The 20,050-nt window shown below is 40.6% G+C and overlaps 1 protein-coding gene across 5 annotated transcripts in view; it reads right to left on the bottom strand.

Annotated features, from left to right (window-relative positions):
• BTRC (beta-transducin repeat containing E3 ubiquitin protein ligase) overlaps positions 1-19,749 on the bottom strand; it is a 183,587-nt gene extending 163,838 nt beyond the window's left edge. For 3 of the 5 annotated variants that reach the window (XM_082673809.1, XM_082673805.1, XM_082673808.1), the window contains exon 1: positions 19,640-19,749. In XM_082673809.1, the coding sequence (XP_082529935.1) occupies positions 19,640-19,687 (48 nt within the window). In that variant the 5' untranslated portion in view covers positions 19,688-19,749. Of the gene's footprint in view, positions 1-19,256; positions 19,534-19,639 lie in introns of those variants that run through there. The other 2 variants (XM_082673807.1, XM_082673806.1) reach the window with 2 other exon arrangements.
• Between the last annotated feature and the right edge of the window lie 301 nt (positions 19,750-20,050).

Here is a 20,050-nt window from a genome sequence, read left to right as displayed (position 1 = left end):
ACTATATTATAAGTGATTATATAATTATTATAAATAATTATAAAAAATAATAATTATAATTATTATCGAAACAATTATCACCTTTCCAGATGAGGAAAATGAGACTCGGAGGTTAAGCAACTTGCCCAAAGTTTTCTAACTTCTAGAAAGCAGTATAAGTGAGATGAGAACTAGGTCTTGTTTTCACTATGGCACAATATAAAATTTACATCACAATCTTAACTGATTAGTAGGTATTTTCAAAGAAAGCACACCAAGAAGACATGTAGAACTCCTGATACTGTCAGTAAGAGACAAAAGAAGTTATCACTAGTCCATTCAGCAAAACAGATGTCACTTTCCAGAGCTTTGATATTCTCCTTAAATACCCTTGAAAACAAGGACCAAAAAATATGAACTCTTATAAAAAGAGATTTATTGTATTTCTATAGCTTATTACATACCTTGTAACAATCATTTTGTTAAACGTGAATGTCAGTTTTATCTTCGGTCCCTTTTTTCCTGGCTATTTACAAGCTTTGTAAGAATTGTTCCTTAATTAGGTCTAAACATAGCTTTATATAAATGGATTCCTGGAAATAAAATGTTCAGACTTAAGGAATGATTGTTACAGAGACTGTAACAGGCTGTAAAAAAAGAATGCCACTTTAAACAAAGATTTCTTATTTTAATTAAAAAGATAATCATCAGAACATTCCTACACTTAACAGAACCATTTAAAGAAGCTTCTTTGGGAAAAAAAAATATGTAGGATCTTATGCAGGCTTCCGTGTATAATTTGTAATATATTTAAACCAAAGTCTCAGTTGATCCTATGGCATGAATTCTTTTTTTTTTTTTTTTTTTGCGGTACGCAGGCCTCTCACCGCTGCGGCCTCTCCCGCCGCGGAGCAACAGGCTCCGGACACGCAGGCTCAGCGGCCATGGTTCACGGGCGCAGCCGCTCGGCGGCACGTGGGATCCTCCCAGACCGGGGCACGAACCCGCGTCCCCTGCATCGGCAGGTGGACTCCCAACCACTGCGCCACCAGGGAAGCCCGGTATGAATTCTTATATACTGTCCCTACACTTTAATGATACATTGAAAGAGAAAGAGTTCCAAATGAGATAAACATCATTTCTAATTCTTTTTAACATGAATGCTTTCAAAAGATTATGAGTATTTTTCCATAAGATATTGATAAAACACATTTAAGAATACTTAAACACTTTTTAACATGACCACATATAAACATATCTAGGATCACACAGTTTATTGATGCAGTAGGTATATGTCAAGTAGAGGGACTATATCCAGTGGACTACCGTATAATCAAAGATGATACATACCTGCATAAAAGGAGTTTCTATTCTCAAACTCTGATAAAAACTGAAACAATCATTCTTATTTTCAAAACATCACACCTGGATAAGACTGGAGGGTGTGAAAAACCTTTGGAAGCATGATTTGATAAGGCAGGATTCTTTTCGATTAATTTATTTGACTTTTTTTTTTTTTTTTTTTTTGCGGTTCACGGGCCTCTCACTGTTGTGGCCTCTCCCATTCCGGGACGCGCGCGGGCTCAGCAGCCATGGCTCACGGGCCTTTCCACTCCACAGCATGTGGGATCTTCCCGGACCGGGGCACGAACCCGTGGTCCCCTGCATCGGCAGGCGGACTCTCTACCACTGCGCCACCAGGGAAGCCCTATTTGACTTTTAAATTGTCCGTTTCTAACCTAAATTTGTTAAGTTAGGCAAGATTCCAAGAGAGAATGAAGTAGATCTTATAAGCTGTCACTATAATTAACTGCAATTTGAAAAACAGATGCATCAATATTCCTCTACTTAAGTCATCTTTTCTAAATTACACGGAATGCTACACATGAGTCACTACTTGACTGTCTATTTCTGCACCAATATATTCCTGGAAACTGCTTTAAGTGGACTATATTTTCCCAGGGAAACAAGTTCTAATCAGGAGGCTATTTCCTAACTGAGGACTTGGTATCAAAGAAAAGTACTGACACGCCTAATAACATCAAAACAAAGATTCAATAATTATAAACCTCTATCGTTATTAAAAATAAAGAAATTACACTCCACCTTCATAAAATGGGAATGACATACCAATGATCATTAAGTGTGTGTTGAAAGTGTTAAAAAAAAAAGTAACTCTTCCACATTTACTCATTAAACAAATTTGACCTTAAGCTAATAACCAACTAAAACACTAAACATTTAGTTAGCAATCATCTGGTTTGCTTCTTATAATATAGCCTTCTGCTTGGGATGATTTATGAAGAAGGAAGAAGTAGAAGGGGGCCAAACATATTACTCAAGGGAATGCCTCCTTTCCTCTATCTAAATTATTTCCCTGAATAAGTAAGTTTTTCAAAATTATACCAAGAATAGGAGATCAGTAAATGTTGATAATGATCATGATGACCATGAGTGTTTCTCACTTATTTTGCTTTGTTTCTAAAAACTGTAAGTAGGGACTTCCCTGGTAGTCCAGTGGTTAAGACTCCGCACTTCCACTGCAGGGGGCGCAGGTTCAATCCCTGGTTGGGGAACTAAGATCCCGCATGCTACGCGGTGCCAACAAAACAAAACTATCAGGTAATCAGATATTTTTCTTTTTCATTTGCCTATCTCCTCAGTTTAAAAGCCACAAGTGCTCTACATAAGACCAAATGCCACCAGAAAAAAACACTCTTAAGTCACTCTCTCATTCTGTCACAGGGCTTACTTGAAACTTTGTAACTAGGTTTCAAAGTACCCCTCACTTCATTGAAAAGCCATCAACATTCATTAGCACAAACTCCTTTCTAAAATATTTACAAAAAGTCTTTCATAGAATGCTAATGTTACAAAAGTCTTTCATGGAATGTTTCACAGAACGTTACATCACTCTAATGACCATTCTTCTGATTCTTCTTAGGATGACTAGCGTTTGTGTTTGAGCCCAACAGATAAAGTCATCAAGAACTGAGGTATTCACTAGGGAAATGCAAATTAAAACCACGATAAGATACTACTATATACCTATTGGAATGGCTAAAATAAAAAATACTAACAATCCCAAGTGCTGACAAGGATGGAGAACTAGAACTCTCATACACTGCTGTGGTAATGCGAAATGTTACGGCCACTCTGGCCGTATTCCATACAATGGAATACTACCAAGCAATAAAAAGGAATGAACTATTGATACATGCAACAACTGGATGAATCATCTAAAAGGCATTATGCTGAGAGAAAGAAGTCAGTACGAAAAGATTATATATTGTATGATTCCATTAAATGACTTTCTCAAAAAGATAAAACTAAAGTGAGGGAGAATAGATCACAGCTCCCAGGAGTTAGGAAGATGGGGAGATAGTACAAGGTAGTTTTTTGGGGGATGATGGAACTGTTGTGTATCCTGATAGTGGTGGTGGTTACATGAATTCTGAGACCTGTACACTAAAAAAAAGTCAATTTTACTAAACTTTAATTTTTTAAAGAAAAAACCAAGACCAAAAACATGCACACAGCAGACATGAATAAATACACGTTTAAACAGTAAAATGGAATAGGGGTGGAATGTCTATTCAATAAACCTTGGAAATCTGTGTGAATTATTTTGAACTAGAGTTTTTTTGTTTGTTTGTTTTTGTTTTTGCGGTAGGCGGGCCTCTCACTGTTGTGGCCTCTCCTGTTGTGGAGCCTGCGGACGCGCAGGCTCAGAGGCCATGGCTCACGGGCCCCGCCCTCCGTGGCATGTGGGATCTTCCCGGACTGGGGCACGAACCTGTGTCCCCTGCATTGGCAGGCGGACTCCCAACCACTGCGCCACCAGGGAAGCCCTGAACTAGAGTATTGTTGTAAAAGTATTACCACCACTATATCCTTATGGACTAGAAAGCTGCTTCACACTTTACCTCATTTAATTGTATCAATTACATCTCCCTCTGATGCTGTGGCTGATGCTGCTTTTAATCTAAGGGATGAAGATAAAAAGACCTTTTCAGACAATTTCTCACTCACCAGAAAGCCTGTGGCTTTGTGCCTCTCACTTGAGGTCAGCTTGAGGACCCTGCTCAAAAGAACAACTCTAGTCTATGTAATTGTACAAAAGACGAATCTTTCATCATAAATTTCCTTACCATTCAGTTATGCCTATTGCTTTAAGCAACACTTCAATGATTCCTCAAACTTCTCCCTTCATTCCTTGACATTACCTCAAGACATTACCTTAAGAGCACTATGAAACAACTGTTGAGGTAGTCTGTTGTCATTTATCTTCATGTATGTAATAGGGTCATGGAATATTAACAATAAAAGTAATGTTAGAACTATCCACAACTTCTTCATAGCACCAGCAGGGACTACCAGTTTATTGTGACGTGATTTTAACACACCTAGAGTGGCCACATTTGGGGGTGTTGCTATTGCTCTTCTACTAGATATATCTCTTATAAATGGCATTATCGTGTTAATTTTTCTGCCCCTATGGTTCACCAAATTCTCCAGCTGCAAACAGCACCCAGAAGTAAATTGTTTTTAGAAACCAACTTATTACTAATCAGTTGGAACTCAAAGCGATTCTAAGCCTCTGCCATGAAGTTTGTCTCATTCTGCCTTCACTGTTTTTTTCCAGCTTTACTGAGATATAACTGACATAACACTGTGCAAGTGTAAGGTGTACAACATGTTGATTTAATATATTTACATACTACAAAATGATTACCACCTGCCTCCACTCTTGAATCCAGTTAACTCAGCTGCTTCCTGCTATGTTCCCCATGTACAAGGCTTCACCTTTTACTCTGGCTCTAGCCACAATATTTCCCCCACTCCCTCTGTGTTGGTACACTGGCCAGGACACAGCAGTCTAGATATTTTGTCAAAGTATGATCTGAAAAATATCTCTATCAGAAACACTGAGATGCCTGTTAAACATGCAGATTCTTGAGGTCTACTAAATTAAGTGGAGGGAAGAGGAGCTGAGAATCTGCACTACATGTTAACATGCTCTCCAAATAATAAAGTATAGTACTACTGCAGTGGGCACTAATGAGTAGACTGAATTCTTTAGTTCCTTGCTGGGTATTCCAGTTCTGTTTTTGAGCCCAAACTTGAAACAGGATTTGCCGCCTCTTTTCAGTACTCACTGATGTTGTCTGCCTACTGAATCTCCCCAGAATATCTGCACCCAGACTCCTTGTCACTATTTTCCCCTCTGAAATTATATCCTGCCCTTCTAAACTTCTCTGAGTCCCCAAATCTGCTTGGATATTCATCTGCTTGGTTCCCCACCAGGGAAACCCTATATGTATATTTTAAATTTAGTCTCCTTATTAAAGTTAGGGACTATTCCAATATCTTTACCCACCAAATACTTGTTTTGCCATACCTACTGCTATGGCAACCTTCCCTTTAACTAATCGCCCTGAACACGCCTGACACCAGCCATATTTTACTCTTCTCTTTTCTCTTTTTCTTTTCTCCTAGCCTACTCCAGGCAAACCTTACTCACTGTATCTCCAGAATATTCCTTGAATATCTTTCCTTCTTTCCATACCAACTGCCCTAGCTCAAGCCCACGTGGCTTCTTGCCTAGACTATTACATAGTCTTTAAGCAGCCTCCCTGCCTGTCTGTTCCCCCCCGTCCCTAGTCCAATCCACTCCAAGTCAAATAACTAAAGTGGTATTCTAATCTTCTTTGTTGTTATTGCCCCCAGTGGGAATCAGATTCAGACATAAATTATAGACCTTTCAGAAAAAAGTACTCCCATGTGTTTATACTGAATGGAGGTCATGGAGCTCGGGTTTAAAAAACCTTTACACTCAACAACAGAAAATTAAATTTTAAAAATAGCATCTAAAAACACCAAATACCTGGAATAAATCTAACAAAAGATATATAAAGGCCCCTACACAGAGAAATTACAGACCCCAAAAATGGAAAGATATACCATTTTCATAGATTATAAAATTCAATAGTGTTAAGATCTCAGTTCTCCCCAAACTTATATATAGATTCAATGCAATTCCAATAAAAGTTATAGGAGGATGTTTTGTGGAAATTAAGCTGATTCCAATATATACGGACATGCAAAAGCTGAGGGACATTCAGTATCCAATATCAAGAATTGGTATAAAAATATAGTAATTAAGAAAGTATGATATTGGCACAAGGATAAATAGACCACTGGAACAGAAAAGTCCTGTAAACAAGCCCACACACATATATAGACAGGTGGTATATGACAAAAGTGACCATGCAATGCAACAGATGAAAAACAAAACAAAACTGAATTCTGTCCTCTACCTCACATCAAACATAAAAATTCCAGACGGACTGTACATCTAAATGTAAAAGGTAAAATATTCATGGAAAAGACTCTGACAAGTACAGGTTTCTGGTAACTGACTATACTGCTGAACTGAATGAATAAGCATTTTCAGAACTCTGATGTAAAACTGATGAATTCATAAAAGTGCTAACAAAAGATCAAGATAAAAAAAAATTAAGCGTTTTGGGGTCTTGAAGAGATACTTGTAGACCCATGTTCATAGCAGCATTATTCACGATAGCCAAAAGGTAAAAGTATCCCAAGTGTCTGGCAAGAGATGAATGGACAAACAAAATGTGATGTATACATACAACGGAATATTATTCAGCCTTAAAAAAGAAGGAAATTCTGGGCTTCCCTGGTGGCGCAGTGGTTGAGAGTCCGCCTGCCGACGCAGGGGACACAGGTTTGTGCCCTGGTCCGGGAAGATCCCACATGCTGTGGAGTGGAAAGGCCCGTGAGCCATGGCTGCTGAGCCTGTGCGTCCGGAGCCTGTGCTCCGCAACGGGAGAGGCCACGGCAGTGAGAGGCCCGCGTACCGCAAAAAAAAAAAAAAAAGAAGGAAATTCTGACACATGCCTTAACATGGATGAACCTTGAGAACATTATGCTAAGAAAAATAAGCCAGTCACAAAAAGACAAATACTGTATGGTGCCACATTTATGAGGTATCTAGAGTAGTCACATTCATAGAAACAAAGTAGAATGGCAGTTGCCAGGGACTGAAGGCAACTGAATGGCAATTGCCAGGGACTGTTTAATGGGTACAGAGTTTCAGTTTTACAAAGTGAAAAATCTGTATTCAGTTTAGTGAGGGTCAAGGAAAACAAGTGTGTACATGAGATGGGATGGAGGGATCTGCAGTGACCTACAGCAGGATGTCAGAACCCTAGCAGGATAAAGAGAATGTCTATACAGGAATACGGCAGCCTTAGTAGCCCTGCACAAGGTGCTCAAGTCCAAATGGAGTGAGGAGAGCAACTAGTGCACAGTATCAGAGCCTGAAATGAGAAGGGTCTTCTAACGGGGGCTAGGGGCAGCAGCCTAATATGGGATTTTGGAGACTGATAAGGTGAGGATGGCATCCACATGATGGGTGTCAGGAACAGCAGCAACAGGAGAGACTGGTCACATACAGGGGGGATTGATTAAGAAATTATGTTGAAAAAAAAAAGGAAATTATGTTGAGGATAATGAGAGCCAACTTACTAACAGAGAAGGGAGTTACAATTATGGAAAGCAAATTAATGGATAAACCCTGTTGTGTTAGACTAGAATTGGAGATATCTGTGTGAACTCATGGTTTCAAATAAGTATGTAGATAAAATTAAAATAGCAATACGTGTGTGCACACGTGTGTGTACGCACATTTACACATACATATATTCCCTATCTCTGTCCAGTGAGAGGACTTGGGAGCAGTGACACCCAATAGCAATGTGTATACCTAACACCCAGATATTGACTTCTATATATCATTCTCTACTAAAAGAAACCGGAGAAAAAAAGAGAAATCACTGATTCCAGGGCTGGGGGAAAAAAGTACAATGTTCAAAGAATGACAGAAATACATAACAAAGACAAAGAAAGCAGTTTGAAAGCACTCTCACTGGCCAAACAGGGAACAATTTAAGTGTCAAAAGAAATAATGATTGGGCTTCCCTGGTGGCACAGTGGTTAAGAATCTGCCTGCCAATGCAATGGACACAGGTTCAAGCCCTGGTCCGGGAAGATCCCGCATGCTGCGGAGCAACAAAGCCCGTGCACCACAACTACTGAGCCTACGCTCTAGAGCCCGCGAGCCACAACTACTGAGCCCACGTGCTGCAACTACTGAAGCCCACATGCCTAGAGCCCGTGCTCCACAACAAGAGAAGCCGCCACAATGAGAAGCCCACGCACCTAAACGAAGAGTAGCCCCCACTTGCCGCAACTAGAGAAAGCCCGCGTGCAGCAACGAAGACCCAACACAGCCAAAAAAAAAAAGAAATTAAAAAAAAAGAATAGTAGGCAATAAGTAAAAGATAGTATTATAACCCATCAAATAAAACAGGAATTCATAAACTCATTCTGTTAAAAATAGATTGAAAATCTAATGAAGAATAAGATAGTTACATGGTTTCAAAGTACCTTCCCACAAGATACTTACTACAAAAACATTAGCTTTAAAGAAGAAACTGGCAGGTGCCACTTTAATCAAGTAAAAAAAGTTGTAAGACAAACAAAAATTATGTGTCACCCAACAGGAGGCAATAAGTAAAATAAAGCAACACTTCTGTGGTATTTCTGCCAAAAATACACGACCAAATCTAATCATGAGGAAACATCATCAGATAAACCCAAATTGAGGAATCATTCTACAAAATAACTAGCCTATAATCTTCAAAAGTGCCATAGTCATGAAAGTTAAAGACAGGAACCGTTCCAGACTGAAGGAGACTAAGGAGACATGACAACTAATTTCAGTACGTGATTCTGAATTAGACTCTTTTGTTATAAAGAACATTACTAGAGGGACTTCCCTGGTGGTGCAGTGGATAAGACTTCGCACTCCCAATGCCGGGGGCCCAGGTTCCATCCCTGGTCAGGGAACTAGATCCCATATGCATGCCACAACTAAGAGTTCGCATGCCACAACTAAGGAGCCTGTGTACTGCAACTAAGGAGCCCTCTGCCACAACTAAGGAGCCCATGTGCTGCAGCTAAGGAGCTGGAGAGCTGCAACTAAGGAGCCCGCCTGCCGAAACGAAGACCCTGTGTAAGCAAATAAATAAATATTTTTTAAAAAAAGAACATTATTAGAACAACTGGCAAAGTCTGAATGGGGTCTAAGGGGTTAGATCTGTAATTGTACTGTATGTTAATTTCTGAATTTTGATGGTTGTCTTATATAGAATGTCCTTGTTTGCAGAAAATATACACTAAAGCATTTGGTGATGATGTGACAACTTATTCTCAAATGATTCAGGAAAAAGTATCATTTGTGTTGTACTTGAAACTTTTCTGTAATTCTGAGTTGATTCAAAATAAAATATTAAGAGAAAGAGAAAGAATTGCACTGGTAGTTACCAAACACTAAAAATAAATATAGTGATGTTATATGTATGTGTATTTTATCCACAAACAGACACCCCAATTAGGTTAACTATCTTAAGAGAGACTATTAATTTGCCATGGCTACTTTAAAAAAGTACCACATACTTAGTGGCTTAAAGCAACATTAATTAATTATTTGACAGTCCTGTAGTTCTGAAGTCTGAAATGGGTCTCACTGAGCCGAAAATCAAGGCCTCAGCGGGGATATGTTCTTTTCTGGAGGCTTAGCTTTTCCTTTCCTGCTTCTAGAAGCTGCTCACATTCCTTGGCTCAGGGCTCTCTTACGGCATCTTCAAAATCAGCAACAGTGGATTGAGTTCTCACACGTCATCACTATGACCTCCTCTTCAGCCTCCCTCTTACACATTTAGGGTCCCTTGTGATTACACTGAGCCCAACCTGGATTATCCAGGACAATCTCCCTATTTTAAAGTCAGCTGAGGGACTTCTCTGGCGGTCCAGTGGTTAAGACTCTACACTTCCACTGCAGGGGGCACGGGTTCAATCCCTGGTCAGGGAACTAAGATCCCGCACGCTGCCTGGTATGGTAAAAAATTAAAAATAAAGTCAGCTGATTAGCAACCAAATTCCATCTGTTACCTTAACTCCCCTTTGCCCTGTAATTTAACATATTCACAGGTTCTTGGGATTAGACTGTCTATCTTGGGTGGGGGGTGGGGGGAAGGCATTATTTTGCCTACCTCAAAGAGTTTCCTTTATTCTGAGATTATGTGTTTTCTACTTCTGTGGCATTAAAAATCTCCTTCATTCATTTATAAAATGGTGCTGACAGTGGTGCTTCTTCTTCAAGTATTGGTTGTGTAAGAAAAAAAAACGTTAACCCTGTAAATCCTGTGTAGGTATTTTGTAGTCTCAAAATCTTGTGACTTTTTTACTGATCTCTTAAATGAAAAAAATCTGAAAACAAAACACACATTCCTACAAAAGAACCATATATTTGTTGAACGATTTGTACTGTATTTTTCAGAATATAGGGAATAGATCAACAAGAAAAAGGCAGACAATCCAATTAAAAAAACAAAAATGACCAAGGCATGAACAGACACTTCAAAAAAGAGGATATCTAAACAGCCAGTAAACCTAAAAAAGCCAAAAACCTCAATAATCTTTTTAGGTGCTTGATTACAGCAGTCATTAGGGAAATGCAAATTAAAACAGTCAAATAATACCATTCACCCACTAGTATGGCTGAAGTGAAAAAAGACAATAGCAAGTAAATGTTACAAGAATGTACAGCAACTGGAACTCATATGGTGCTGTAGAAAGTATGAAATGGAAAAAATTCATAGACTCTACTAAAGCTAAACATTTTTCATACCCTATGACCCAGCAATTCCACTCCTAGGTATATACCCAACAGAAATATGTACATACGTACAAGAAAAGACACGTACAAGATTATTCATAATAGCACAATTCACAGTAACCCAAAACTGGAAATAACCCAAACGTCCATCAACAATAAAATGGCTAAAAATTTGAAGTATATTCACACAGTGGAATACTGCATAGCAATAAAAATGAACATACTACACCTAACACAGCAACCTGAATGAATCTTCTTATGTGGGACAAAAGATGCCAGACACTAGAGAATATATACTGGAGTGATTCCATTTATGTGAAGTTAAATACCAGTAAAGGCAAAAACTAATCTACAAATATAAGATAATAGTTACACAGAAGTGACCACTGGGTAAACATTCAATGAGCTGTATACTTATGATTTCTTTAAAAAGTATACTTATTTTACTTCAATAAAAGCTTATATAGACACATACCAAGTACACTATAATATTATTCTTAAATACAAACTGGATTCAATCCAAACTCCCTAGGCTCCCAATCTATCTTTTCCTTCTTGTCTGCTATTCACCTTACGTTCAAATCATACACATCTACTCACACTGTGCTGGCCGTCTCCTGATCTTCTGGCCTCTACCTAAACTACGCCCTCTTCCTGGAACTTCCCACTTCAGAAACAAGTCTGTCAAAATCTATCTATTCCACAAGTCCAATATGAAGCTCTCTTCTTCAAACCTTCCAAAGATCTTTCCAGTTAAAACTAATTTCCCCTCCCTTAACTTCTATAGCACTTTGTGCCTCTATTTTGGCACTTACCAAAGTGTGCCTTAAGAGATATTTATAAATGCCTATCTTCTCAACAGACTGTGAAGTTCTAGAGAAGACAGAAGTTTGATAATACTTAACTTTGTGTCTTCATCCCCTCCTGCCCCCATAACCAGTTACCTCCACGTGTAACATAATGTTTTGCACTCGGTTTATGTTTATATTTTTATCAAATCACACGGCATGCCTCGTTTTCAGTTGTCAACTCACTCATTTTGTCAAGTACTACTTAACAGGAAAATGCAGTGCTCCAGCACAATTTAGGACCATAGAGTTCTAAATTTCCAATGAAAACTTGGATACATATAGGAGTTTAAGTAGCATAATTTATCAATTAACACATTATACATGGCAATTTACAATTTAAAATGAACTGAGGGGGGGGAGAAAGAGAAAGAGAGACCCTTCTTAACTAGGTAAGACTAACAATTAAGACTTTTCAGTTAAGAAAATGAGCTCAGAGTCAGTTGTCTATTCAAGCCACCACTGTCAGTCCACTGGCCAGTACACTTGCTACACTGTAGTCCATGATCAAGTGCAGGTCTTCATTTGGGGTACTTGTTTTATAAAGTATACATTAAATATATTAAACTTTAATTTTTCTGATTAAAAACAATACATATTCACCGTCAAAAATGTAGAAAACATTAAGGAATATATAGAAAAGAAAAGTCGGGGCTTCCCTGGTGGTGCAGTGGTTGAGAATCTGCCTGTTAATGCAGGGGACACAGGTTCGAGCCCTGGTCTGGGAGGATCCCACATGCCACGGAGCAACTAGGCCCGTGAGCCACAACTACTGAGCTCGCGCGTCTGGAGCCTGCGCTCCGCAACAAGAGAGGCCGTGAATAGTGAGAGGCCCACGCACCGTGATGAAGAGTGGCCTCCGCCTGCCGCAGCTAGAGAAAGCCCTCGCACAGAAACGAAGACCCGACACAGCAAAAATAAATTAATTAATTAATAAACTCCTACCCCCAACATCTTCTTAAAAAAAAAAAAAAGAAAAGAAAAAGAAAAGAAAAATCACCTAAGTGATGCTTTTTTTGTGTGTTTCCTAATACATCTTCAGATGCCAAATATTTTGAAATATTACCCATAATCTAGCATTTCACAAAAAGCACATTAACAGTTTAGTGTAGTACTTGCTAAGAAGTACAAGGATTTACATATCCATGCTGCAAAAACATTATCCACATGCTACAATTCTGTTTCCATGACTTTTCAGTGAAAGCCTGAAAGTCCCCCAGACATCAGAAAATATCGTTGCAGCCTTAAGTTTACGTTCAGAGAAGGAGTTTAAGAGCGCTGAACGTAATACCAAGGGCATTATGTATGACCTTGATTCAAATTCTGTTACAGTTCAAATTCTGTTACAAATGCTACTCGAGTGACATCAACCTTATCCTTCCCAAGTACAGAAAAAAAGAATTGTGATACTCATGAACTTTCCAGGGCATCACTGTGGATTAAAGTCAAGATTCTGATTATTTCTTTACACTTTTTTTTTTCTACATGACATAATACAAAGACACCTGCTGTATTAAATTGTGATTCTGGAAGTATCCAACCAATAGGTGTTGTTCAGTAACCAAAATGTGAAAGTGCTAGTCAGAATAGTGCCAACAAGGGAGAGCAGAAAGAAAGCACAATAGTTGTAACAGTAAGCATTTTATCATTCTTCTATAAATCAAGTATACTAGGTTATTATTACTATAGTAAATTATTGTGCAAGTTGCTCTCTCTTCCACTCCTTCTATGGGCAGAGTATACTTTCCCATCTCTTGACTTGACCATGTGATTTACTTTGGTTAATGGAATATCAGCTGGTATAATACAACCAATGATTGAAAGGCACTTGAACAACTGGGCTTGCTCTTTTGTGCCTCTACTATAGCTATGAGGACAGCTCTGCCTGGGAAGTCACTGCCTCTACAGTCTGAGTCCCAGAATAACATGTGGAACAGTCCTGAGTGAGCAGCCAAATCCAGAGTGACCCAACAAAATTCAGTCTATGTCATCCAATATTCAGAAAATCCACATATTCATGAGAATAAATAACTATCATCGTATTGCCATGACATTTTGTGGGTCTTTATTACTCAGCAATAGCCAACTGATACAATGATACCATGACAACTCCGTTTCCTCAGTAATTCAAATGATCAGAAATCTATATATAGGGCTTCCCTGGTGACGCAGTGGTTGAGAGTCTGCCTGCCGATGCAGGGGACACGGGTTCGTGCCCCGGTCCGGGAAGATCCCAGATGCCGCGGAGCGGCTGGACCCATGAGCCATGGCCACTGAGCCTGTGCGTCCGGAGCCTGTGCGCCACAACGGGAGAGGCCACAGCAGTGAGAGGCCCGCGTACCGCAAAAAAAAAAAAAAAAAAAGGTAAAATAAAATAAAATAAATCTATATATAAGTCTGGACGGTAACTCTCCACTCTGGCCCATCGGACCAGCAAAGAAATGTGCCATCATATTCCATTGTTTCTCTGCTCTTCAAGGATGAAACACAGTGCAAATGAGGGTTTCAAGTCAGACTGCCTGGGTTTGATCTCAGGCTTCTTGCTAAGCAGAGAGACTTTGTGCAAGTTACTTAACCTCCCTGGAATCAGTTTCCTCATCTGAAAATGGGAGTAACAATAGTACTGAATCTATCTTACAGGATTATTGGGAAGATTAAATGAAATAATAGTATATGTAAAGAATTTAGGATAGCAAACAGTAAACACTAAGTAAATACATATTAGCTATTCATGGCTGATCATATTTAAAAAAAAACAAAGAAAAATAAATAAACACAACCCTCCCATTTCTACTGTGGTTATCCTATTATTGACACAGACAGAGTCAGGTCAGGTCAGTCACAAGCCTAGGAATAGGAAGGCAAGTATACCCTGAAGGGAGAGCCAAATCTCAGAAAGGAGCAAGACCTCAGAAGCAAGTTCCAACTCAAAGCGTTCACCTTAAGCAGGCAGGAATTCTCTCCCAGCTCTGTGGCTTTTGCTCCCCTGCTCCCCATCCTCACCCTGGCCACATACAAAGGCAATCCAGGAACTATGATTGTAGTGCCCCAGAGAACAAATCATATTCTTAGTTCAAAATTACTCTCAGTATCTATTCTTCTGTTGTTATCTCTGAGTCTTCTGTAAAATGTTCTAGCTCTGTTTTCAATCAGGCTTCAGAAATCTAAAGGGAATTATCCAGAGATTCCCCAGGACAAGGTGAATCTTACGGAATACTAGTTGAAATGGTAAGATCAGGTGGACCTTTCCCATAGAGATTTTCCCCTCCTCCACTGCCAATGTTAGGATGCTGGGATTGATTTATTAAGGAAGAAAGCAGTTTTCTTTATAGTGACCAAGTTGTTAAACATTGGTAAATATTTTCTACTTTATCCACAGTGAATTCTTATTATATACATTTAGAGAGCACCTTCATGCTGTATTAAAATATTGCTAGAAAGCACATGGTATTTTAAAATATTTTAATACCACAAAGATCCTTTTTTCTTTCTTCATTCTCATTCGTTTTTTAATTGTAATGCCATTTACCACAAATAATTTTATCTATACATGATCAAGATCTTGCATAATGTACCATCTCCCTTTAGAAAGGGAAAAAAATTCTTAACCGGTTATTTTCTTTTAGGATTTAAACAATACACAAAAAATATAGAATAACAAGTAGTCTCCTTTGAAAGTTCATTTTCTAATTTAGCAATAAAAAATTTCTGGCAGGGCTTCCCTGGTGGTTCAGTGGTTGAGAGTCCGCCTGCTGATGCAGGGGACACGGGTTCATGCCCCGGTCTGGGAGGATCCCACATGCTGCGGAGCGGCTGGGCCCATGAGCCATGGCCGCTGAGCCTGCGCGTCCGGAGCCTGTGCTCCGCAGCGGGAGAGGCCACAACAGTGACAGGCCCACGTGCCGCAAAAAAAAAAAAAAAAAATTTCTGGCAATCATTCAAAGTAGAAGAATTTTTACTCCAATCTAATAATTCACTTCCAATAATTTATTATGCACATTACAAACATGAATCAAGAAAATGAACGCAGAGAATTATCATTAATTTGTAATTCCATACCCCAATACCTATATGAGTATTCAGAAAAGAAACTGAAGGCTAATTTAAATTGAGAACAGGTAACAGATATATAGAAATTCTGACAAACTAAGAACTAGTTTCAAATGTCCATCCAACCAGCTGGTAATCAATCTCACTGTTTTAAAGAAAAGCCCAACATAGTGAGAACTCTGAATACTTATTTTAAAATGCAGTTTCTTGCTTTTAGATACATATGGTTCTCAGGCAAAAAAGAAAAGTTCCTGAATCCTATCAATTCATCCAGTATTATCTCTACAGTAACATTATTAAGACAAGTCATGCAGGAGATCATGTTAGCTCCTTAAGAAGTTAACCTCAAAAAAGAGATGCCTCCAAAGCATTCCTAGAGTTATTACCCACAAATTTGGCTGATCCCATTTGTATTTTTATCCTGAGCATCCAACTAGAATAGCATCTGTGGTAGCCAGTCTCAAAAGGGCATGGCCCCCAGCAGTTTCTCTGTTTATGCATACCTCTCTTCTTGTCTACAGGTAGAGATTATTTTCCCTCCCTCTGACTCTGGGCTGGCCTTGACTGTCTTTGACCAATGGCAGCATTCTCAACTCCCAAACCTAGGACTTAGGAGAATTGGCTGACTGGTTTCTATTTCCTATCTCCTGGAATGCTCCTTCTTAGACACCAGGCATCATGCTTTAAGGAAATTGAAAGGCCATTTAGAGAAAGGAGGCCCACATAAAGTAGGACAGAAGGCATTACTGCTAGCTGAACTTTCATCCAGTGGCCAGCCATGACAGAAGGTGGCCATTTTGAACATTCCAGAAACGCTGGCACCCCAGCCAACACCAAGTGAAACAGAAAATGCATCAGTCAACCACAGATTTATCTTTGTTACACAGCAAGTTACCCTTTACACTTTCACTTATCTTTCAATTCTTTAAAAAACTATTTTATATGTCCTAAAATTATTTCATGCATGCGTCAAATTTTCCCAGTTCTAAGATCCTGGGATTGGTTTATCCTGTCCATTTAAAAATAAACTTCAAGGACTTCCCTGGTGGTGCAGTGGTTAAGAATCTGCCTGCCAATGCAGGAGACACGGGTTCGAGCCCTGCCCCGGGAAGATCCCACATGCCGCGGAGCAACTACGCCCGTGCGCCACAACTACTAAGCCTGTGCTCTAGAGCCCACGAGCCACAACTACTGAGCCTGTGTGTCACAACTACTGAAGCCCGTGTACCCAGAGCCCGTGTTCCACAACGAGAAGCCACCACAATGAGAAGCCCGTGCACCACAACGAAGAGTAGCCCCCACTCGCCACAACTAGAGAAAGCCCGCGTGCAGCAACGAAGACGCAATGCAGCCAAAAATAAAAACAAAACAAACAAAAAATCTTCAAATTCATCCCTCAACTTGTCATATAGACAGGTAGGATACAGAAGGATAGACAGATAGATATATCTCAAAAATCCAAAGGTAAACTTTAAGTCTAGACCATGTGTGAATTATGGTCAAATCTGAATTACCAGTCTCATTGATAAGATTTTATTATAAAATTTCTAATCAAAGTACTATGTCAATATAATAATGAACAAAATTCATGAAAGAGAATATCATTTCATGTTGCTTTTTTAAACAAATTTTACATTTTCTTTTTTTTTTTTTTTAGCGGTACGCGGGCCTCTCACTGTTGTGGCCTCTCCTGTTGCAGAGCACAGGCTCCGGACATGCAGGCTCAGTGGCCATGGCTCATGGGCCTAGCCGCTCTGCGGCATGTGGGATCTTCCCGGACCGGGGCACGAACCCGTGTCCCCTGCATCAGCAGGCGGACTCTCAACCACTGTGCCACCAGGGAAGCCCTAAGGTGTCATTCTTGGTGACCCTCTTCCAGTTGGCCTTTGCTCAAACAGCAGCCACAATAGCAGGCAAGGTCAAAAATAAAAGTAACTATTGTAAAACTGAAGAAGAATTGGTTTCTCCCTATGGAAACTGACTCAACATTTAATAATGTGTGGCGTCCCAAAAGCTGTAAACTACTACATGGCCATCTCTAGCTCAACTTTAACTCAATCAGGAGACCATTATCAAAACAACTCACTGGTGCCAAGCAGAGATCAATTGGTTGAAAATGTTCCTAGGCTGACGTCTAATGGGGAGTAAAGAAGATGATCTCATAATGTCTCTTTATGATCTTTAAACCACATTATTCCATAAACCTGATACATGTCAAGATTAGGATTGAGTCAATCTCTAAGCAGGAAAACAAAAATAAGCAACTGCCACTTTTCTGACTCAAATCTAGAAGCTGGCTGTAGATACAAAGCAACTTCCTCTCACTTCTATAGTCCAAAAAAATTTCAAAGCCTCTTCTTAATATTTTAGAATTTCAACATTTGGTAGAAACTCAAGAACCTTCTTCAGGCCTAACAGAATTTTATTAAAGATACACTTGAACTTTAGTTAGGTGTTTCTGAAAGTACTAATACAAAGTAAGTAAAGTCATAGTAAATTTGACCAGTATTCTTGTAAATGGGGCAGTTTAAAGCCTAAATTCAATTAGGTTAATGTCCATGTTTGTTTAAATTTGGGTATCTCAGGCAAAGACACAAAATAACTGACAAAAGAAATAAGATTTGGAGTGACAGGTTACAATTACTTCTGGAAAAAGCAAAACTAGACTGCAAGTAATATCAACGTCTCTATGTCCACCTGCTAAGACAGAAGTAAGTCTATGCATCCCATCATTCTGTAACCACAAAGTCTGGTTTTACAACTAGGATATACAAATGAAGCATCAGATTAAAAGCATCAAATATCAGACTCCACAAATTTGCCAAACATACACATATCAAAAACAGAAAAGCATGATTCAAAGTTAAAGAACTAGATTCCAAAGGATTTAAACACACCCACAAAATCCAGTCCAAGTTCATACTGTGCTTCAACCTAAAACTCAAAACTACCAATCCTGACATCAGCCATTCCTCACTACCTGCATTCCCCCTTTTATCTCCTGAATTTCTCCATTGATCTTATCACTTCTTATGGGTCTTTGGATTCTCCATGGCCTTTCCTTTCCCAGAAAGTAATACAGCATCCGGTCCCCTCATTTTACTATCTCTACAATTTAGCACTAAGTTTTGTTTTACCCTATTAGTTATTAATTTTGCCCCTAATCTCCTGTACCTAGGTTTCCCCAGCCAATGAACCTCTCCTGTCTTCTCCTTTCAAACTAGAGGATGTAGCCCCTTTCCTGATATTTGTAATTCTGGTTCCTAGTCAACCCCCTTCCATTCTCAGAGACTGTCATCATAGCGCTAGATCCCCATCCCCAGTCCTTTTCTTCCTAAGTAAGGCCTAGTCCTTTCCAGAGTTTGTCAACATTAGTTTGGCCAAGCTGGGATTGTACCCTGAAGGCAAAGGCTATCTCTCCCACGTAACTCTACAAATCTGTCTCCCACCAGCCCTGTCTTTCTCTCCTCTAACCTTGGATCCAGCTGCATCCAGCGCTGCCCGTTTCCCACCCACCTCCCACTCCCAATATCTCTCCTCCCACTATCCCGCGCTCCCCTTCCCCACTCCTGAATGCACCTCTTCTCCCGGGCCTCACCCGTAACCCTCACACAAGGAAGGCCCTGCCAGCGGCCTCACGGCGTCTCTCCTCCTGGCTTCCTCCGCTCTTCAGTAACTGTCCCTACGCCCCTTTCCCTCCAGGGCCCTGCGCGCCGCCCAGAGCCCCCTCCCCGATTAAGCTCCTGCTGTCACTTGGCCTCTCATCCACAAGATGGCGGAGCTGCTGCCCCCCACCTCCGGGTCCTCTCCGCAACCCCTCCTACCTCCCAGGAACTCCCGTCCCGTCCCTTCAGCCGCCTCCGCCCCCGGCCCCGGCCTCGGCCCAGGGTCCCGCTGCCCCCTCCTCCAGCGGGATGGCGGCCCAGACCCGAGCCTGAGCGACGCCGCCAACGCCACCGCCTCCACCGTTCCCCGGCCTGCACATTCTCCTCACCATAAACTTGAGCGCTTTTTCCTGCAGCACCGCCTCGGCCGGGTCCATGCTCGTCAACGGCCACCGAGTCCGCACTCCGCCGGGGCCGCCCCCTTGGTGCCAGGCCGCAACCAACGCAGAGCCCGGATCCCGCCTCCTCTTCCTTCTCCCCGCCCTCTTACCTCTCAGGCACCCGCAGGGGGGCCAGGGAGGATCAGCTGTTCCGTGCGCGTGCGTGAGCCCGCTGGCTCACGGGATTTGTAGTTCTGGGACTTCCCGCCGGAAAAAATGAGGCCACACCGCGAACTGCAACTCCCGCGGTTCACTGCGGTAGGGTCGCGGTGGCTGACAAGCCGCATCTAGACAACGGGCAGTCAAGTAGAGAATCAGCGTATGGGAATCGTAGTTTACAGCTTCTAGGGCTGGGAAATG

Source organism: Grampus griseus, assembly GCF_964374135.1.
Source record: "Grampus griseus genome assembly, chromosome: 16".
In the NCBI taxonomy this organism is placed as follows: domain Eukaryota; kingdom Metazoa; phylum Chordata; class Mammalia; order Artiodactyla; family Delphinidae; genus Grampus; species Grampus griseus.
This window is presented reverse-complemented; position numbering and strand designations above follow the sequence as displayed.